The 6349-nt window shown below is 38.3% G+C and overlaps 1 protein-coding gene across 1 annotated transcript; it reads right to left on the reverse strand.

The window, feature by feature from the left end:
• Window positions 1-2017: 2017 nt before the first annotated feature.
• Window positions 2018-5487, reverse strand: LOC125888448 (olfactory receptor 52K1-like). Its single transcript, XM_049575832.1, has 2 exons — window positions 5476-5487; window positions 2018-2965 (listed from the first exon to the last, which is right to left on the reverse strand). The coding sequence occupies exons 1-2, from the start codon at window positions 5485-5487 to the stop codon at window positions 2018-2020; spliced, it is 960 nt and encodes a 319-aa protein (XP_049431789.1).
• Window positions 5488-6349: the final 862 nt, after the last annotated feature.

The raw sequence follows: 6349 nt of genomic DNA on the forward strand, positions 1-6349 counted from the left end.
AATCAACTTCAAATTTCCCCTCAAATTTAATGTAAATCAAATTGTAATTGTCAGACAACAATTACTTCCTGTTGCCAGTGGGTGGCAGGATCACCATGACACCTAAATCAGCTGTGGATTTGTTTCACGTATCACTACAAGATTGATAAAGCTGCAATACCACCTAAATGTGATATGAACAATATGACAGTTTATCATATTCCGACAAAATTGGCATGTTTGAATAACTTTAAGAAACATTTGATTGCCAGACATATACGACTTCTGAAAATGTTAGCATTACCCAAAGGTGGGCAAAATGGAGTATACTGACTTGTTGTTGATGTGTTCCAGCAAATGTTGTGCACACTAACAATTTGTTGCCCTGTTCTCATATGAACAGATCTTTGCTGTGTGTAAAACTGAAGCATTAGCTAAATTATAAAGGGCATTATGATTATTAGGGTGTTGACACTATTCACATAAAGCAAGCATTGCAATATTCAAAATCGACAAATTTGCATCATAAAAACGTAGAGTTTAATAAAGCTTGGCTCAGTGAGTTTTGTAGGGAACAAAATAATGAGGTTTTAGGAAAGCAGGGTGATACTAATGTAAAAAGGGGAGAAGCATCTACAGATGTGAAGATAAGCTTTTTCATGAAAGACAGTAACATCGTATATTCCAGGATACATGCGTTATGCCTGTTGAGATTGGTCAGGAATCACTGGATCAATATTTTGATGATATATTGAATGTGGTACCAGCTGAAGGGAATAATCCTATTGAATTGCTTTCTGATAATACAAACAAAGCCAAATGCTTCCCAGTGTTATCTCCATAGAGACATTATACATACAATAAAAGTCGAACATATCAATTGACATTGTCGCCTTATTTCAATAACAGGATTGTTTGAGACTGAACAGGTTGTGACAAATATATCTATTGCACTACGAAAAGGAAATGAGGGGTTGTACATCCCAAAGGCCAAGTGATGATCTGTTGAAGAATGGGGAATCTTCAAAGAAGTTGGTGGAGTTTAATGATGGGTATCATTTCCTTAAACATATTAGAGGTCTCCGATCTTTTTGGCAGGGAGCACAAGTGTAAACTAGACAAGAAAGTCAGTTTAATACAATGTGCGAGTGCAAATCAGGGTCAGAAAGATTCTACCCAGGCAGCAGAGATTATGACAGCAATCAAGAAGGCTCTTTCAGATGAGAACAGTGGCTATGATAGCATGGCACTTTTGTTTGAAAATTCAGGTATAAATGAACCTAATTGGCATGTTGATGCCTTCATGCCTGGGGCCATATGAAACGAATGAAAATTTGGGGCAGACTGGACAAGGTACACAGAAGTTACATGAACTTCCTGTTTCATGGCAAATAAGGTGTCGCCAAGGCAACATAATTCAATGAAAACTCACAATCTTCTTTGTTAAGCATCATACAGGTCTTGACTTTGATATGGATGGGGTCACTCTTCTGGAAGGTGTATATCAAAGTGAAAAACATGCCATTTCTTGTGGCCAGTAGGTGGAGCTATAACCATAACTCCATTCTGGCATGCAGGTGCCACAAGGCCTGGACTGTGAAGAAGCATGCCAAGTTTGGGGCAGATTGGACAATGTTTGCTTAATTTACAACTTCCTGTTTTATGATGAAACATGCAAAATGGCCGCTGTGCCATATCAAACCCATTAGATGAAAGCTCATAATTTTCATCTGAAAGCATCATCAAGGTCTTGAGATTTTCGGGGTTTTATGAAAAGCATAAACCATGTTGTTTCCTGTTGCCATTAAAGGGACACCAGGTCTTGGCCAGTTGACAGCCCCCCTCCTCTCTTGAGCCAAGTTAGTTTGTAAGACTTACAGCTGGTGATTTGATGATGAATCAAGTATCAAGAGAATCAAGCATCACATGATTTTAAAACAGTTCATCTTAATTTCTACATTCCATGAGCATTTTCATTTTTGACATGACAAAATTCTGACCTATTTTTGTTTTCCTCATTAAATTGACATTTTTTTTTTTAAGAATGGGGAACAGTTTGCACGAAGCGACAGGATGTCATGGTCTTCAGGATGTGCTGTCGAATCTCAGTGGTTCTCATGCCGTAAATGATTGGGTTGAAACAGCTCGGGAACAACACATACATGATACTAAAGAAAACCCGTACAGCAGCAGGAAGACCGTTTCTGATTCGATATGACAGGTATGCAACAAGTGCAAAGGTCAGGCTGACGGTCATTACCACAATGTGAGTGACGCAAGTGTGGAGCGCTTTAACACCCGACTCACCGGAACTAAGCACGGAGGTAAATATGACCACATAAGAAGAACTGATGAAGATGAAGTCTGCTACAGGGGTGAGGAAGACACCCAAAAGCCCAACCAGGTTGTTTTTGGCGGTGCTTTCACAGGCCAGCTCCACTAAGGCCATGTGCTCACAGAAACAGTGATTTATCACATTTGAAGAGCAGAATGACAATGATCCTGCCAAACTCACCACAAGTGTATTCAGGAAGATGTTTCTAATAAGAAGTGGAATTACGAATTTGAGGAATCGTGGTAACACCATGCGTTCATGGTAGCAGAGTGGCGAACAGATGGCAAAGTAGCGGTCCAGTGCCATCCACACCAACAATGTGGACTGAAAAGCTCCTAAAAAGTGAATGAAGTGCATCTGAACCAGGCAGCTAATCAGAGAGATTCCCCTCCAGCCAAACAGGAAGCTCAGCAGCATGTTGGGAACAATGACCAGTGGGGAGCTCAGGTCCACACATGCCATGCCAGCAATGAGGATGTACATTGGCGAGTGGAGGCTCCTCTGTGAAATGATGATATACAGCAGCATGAAGTTGGCCGACAGTGCCACAACAAACATGATGAAGAATGGGATGAAGAGGACGGGCCTCAGAACTCCAAGTTCATTGAAGCCATTGAGAATGAAATGTTTGTGTGAAGAGACGTTCTCCATCTCCACTTAAAACGTCCTCAATCAGGGTTTTAAATGGATTACCTGAAAACAGAGAAACATTTTTAAAAGTTCCTTCACCCCCTCAAAGACACAATCTGTGATCTGAATAAAGTCAAAACACATGTACACACATTAAACAGCCCGATTATCAGAAGAAAATGTCAGCAAACACAAATATGTTACATTTTTGTATTTCATCTGTAACTAAGGTTCTATGAATCCTAGATGACCCCTGCCAAACTGCAGACCACTGCTGACAACAAACAAGAAAACCGATTGTTGGCAACCCTTTGTGATGTTTCCACTGGTGTTGAGCCACAGAACCTCTGTGTTTTTCAATGACCCGTCCCTGCTTTTTAAATGTAGGTATTTGACGCCAAAATGTGAACTTTTCTTGATCATAACCTAAAGGTCTCTTTGCCTGAACCTCACCACACGTTAACTACAGTGTTGTTGAGAAGCATCACGATTCAACATATCCACAACAAAATACTGTACAATTGTAACTTATTTGTGGTTGGCAGAAATATAAAATACCAATATTTTTCAAAATAAAGTGTAATATCAACATGGTCATTAGAAACACTTAACATGTTAAATCAGTTCATGTCTGTGTCTGTCTGTGGTTCTTAACTTATTGGTCACGTCGCTGAGTTAAGAATATTAATGGCATTTGGGATGAGGGACTTCCTTAATACATTTTTAGTTGCCAAAGAGACTCTGCAATGCCTTCCAAAGCTCAAGAGTTCAAACTGGCTGAAGACAGGATGGCAGCTACCAGCTAAAATACTCCTCGCTTTTTTCTTTGTCCTCCCTCTAAAGAGTTGGCTCAAGGGCTTTTATGGTTTGGCAGATATTGTGCTTTCAATTGATGCAGTCCTAGAAAGTTTTTTTTCCTAGATATAGAGATAAAATGACCATAACAAGCAGAAAAGTAAAAACACTCTCAACCATAATTTACTACATGATGTCTACAATCTGCTGGCTAACAATGAGGCCACAAAGTTTCACTTGAGAGTCGAGAACCGTACTGAGATATTTAAAGTTTTCCACAGTTTCAACATATTGACCATCAAGTGAAACTGGCTCTGTACTTAGATCTTGTTTTGTGCAAATATATAATTCTAGTTTTGCTTAAACCTAACCACATGTTAACCTCAGCGTTGCTGAGAAGCATTAAGATTCAATGTATCTGCTACAAAATTACATACAACTGTAACTTATCTGTGGTTTACAGAAATGTTAAATGCCAACATTTTTAAAATCAAATGTAATTTTTAGCTGGTTGATTGAAATATCTAGTGGAATCTAGAGCCACAGATACAGATGCAGCTCTCAATCTCTCCAAACAAAAGTGAAGAAAAACTGCTGAACATGTTTTATAAAGATATGTACATTTGTGTTAAAGGTTCAAAACATGTAAAAAGGGTCTATCTGCACATTCGGAAAGATTCTGTTTTAAATTAAAATAATGAGAAACCTTTTTACTGCCAAAGACTTTCCTGTGCAGTTCATCATTTCATTTCATCATTTTATTTTAATTGAAAGTAGGTTGTCTTTAACCATTTAGTTGTTAATACTGTTACTACTAACACTACTACTACTATGTCTGCAACAACATAGAAATATAACATACAAAATGTCCCACGCCCTCCCTCTCCCTCTATAAAACAGTAAAATGCTCCTGACACTTTAATTTATTTTTAATATACATTTTTTTTTTTACATCAGTACTGTTAGTAAACAAAGCAGAGTAAAGATATTTAAATTCTTATCAGCTAACAGACACAACACTAGTTATTTTCTGTTTCTTGGTTAAATTGCAGTCATCTGGAATTTACTCACACTTTTGGTCAAGATTCTCTTGCATTTAATTTTTTTTAGAAAATAAATTAAAATGACTGGTGTAAATAGTGAGTTTTGTGTTTTGTAGTTTGTTTATGGGGCTACCCTAAAATTTAAGTATTTAAAAACCGGACTTGTATTTTTGTCCACGATAACTAAACTTTCTGCCGAAAAACTACTTTTCTTCAGTGACCACAGAACAAAGCAACAAATTCATCAGGGACGGAGGAAAGAAAAGAAATTCAGGCCTGCAGTCAGAGTAGTTACCGCCTCCTGAAATTCTTAATATCTTCTCTTTTCACCATCTTTGTGACTTAGCTGCCTTTGTCTAGACCCACAGAAGTCAAATCTGTCTCCTAATATCACCTTTTTACATTTTGCAAGGGTTTGACTGTTTTGTTGGAGAGGAAAATACGAGCAACAGAAAACATGCACAGGAGTGACGGCAGAGAAATAACTTGTATCAGAAAAACAGTAAGAACATTATCAGTTAATGCATCTGCTAGCTGAAGGGAAACTTTGAAAAGATTCAAAAGCATATACTTGTTAAAAGGAACAACACATCAGCACCATCACACATTTTAATAAACAAACCTCACCAGAAGCAGAGCTGGCTCATCTCTCCTCAGAGTGTTTGGTTTCACATCACAGAGAACACTGAAAACACTCAAATTCATTAGAAGACTCAGACAATCATTTTCACAGTGTCTAAAAATGGCATCAAAGAGCATATCATTGATTATACCATCAACTCTGGAAAATGTCTGAAACAATCCAGGTGAAATATCTCCCCCACTGTCAGAAAATCAGATTTGGGAACTCAACCATGAAAAGTTCAACGAGAGGAGCTGCTGACAGTTCAGCTCCGTAGAAAAGAAATCAGCAGCTTTTACTTGTTCTTGGTGTTTGGGAATTTGTCTTGTCTGCCAGGTGTTAATGTCCTCCATTCATCCCATCGACCACATGTCCCTGACTAAGCACTTTAATACCCTCCTTCTGATGCTGCCATAGGCTGCAGAGATGATGTTCATCACCTCATTCCATTACGTGCAGAGCTAAATCAGTCCGCCATGCCTCGTCACTTAACCGGAAGTCAAACTGTCTGGATCAATATTTTGATGATATATTGAATGTGGTACCAGCTGAAGGGAATAATCCTATTAAATTGCTTTCTGATAATACAAACAAAGCCAAATGCTTCCCAGTGTTATCTCCATAGAGACATTATACATACAATAAAAGTGGAACATATCAATTGACATTGTCGCCTTATTTCAATAACAGGATTGTTTGAGACTGAACAGGTTGTGACAAATATATCTATTGCACTACAAAAAGGAAATGAGGAGTTGTACATCCCAAAAGCCAAGTGATGATCTGTTGAAGAATGGGGAATCTTCAAAGAAGTTGGTGGAGTTTAATGATGGGTATCATTTCCTTAAACATAATAGAAGTCTCCTATCATTTTGGCAGGGAGCACAGGTGTAAACTAGACAAGAAAGTCAGTTTAATACAATGTGCGAGTGCAAATCAGGGTCA

This window comes from Epinephelus fuscoguttatus, linkage group LG5 (genome assembly GCF_011397635.1).
Source record: "Epinephelus fuscoguttatus linkage group LG5, E.fuscoguttatus.final_Chr_v1".
NCBI lineage: Eukaryota > Metazoa > Chordata > Actinopteri > Perciformes > Serranidae > Epinephelus > Epinephelus fuscoguttatus.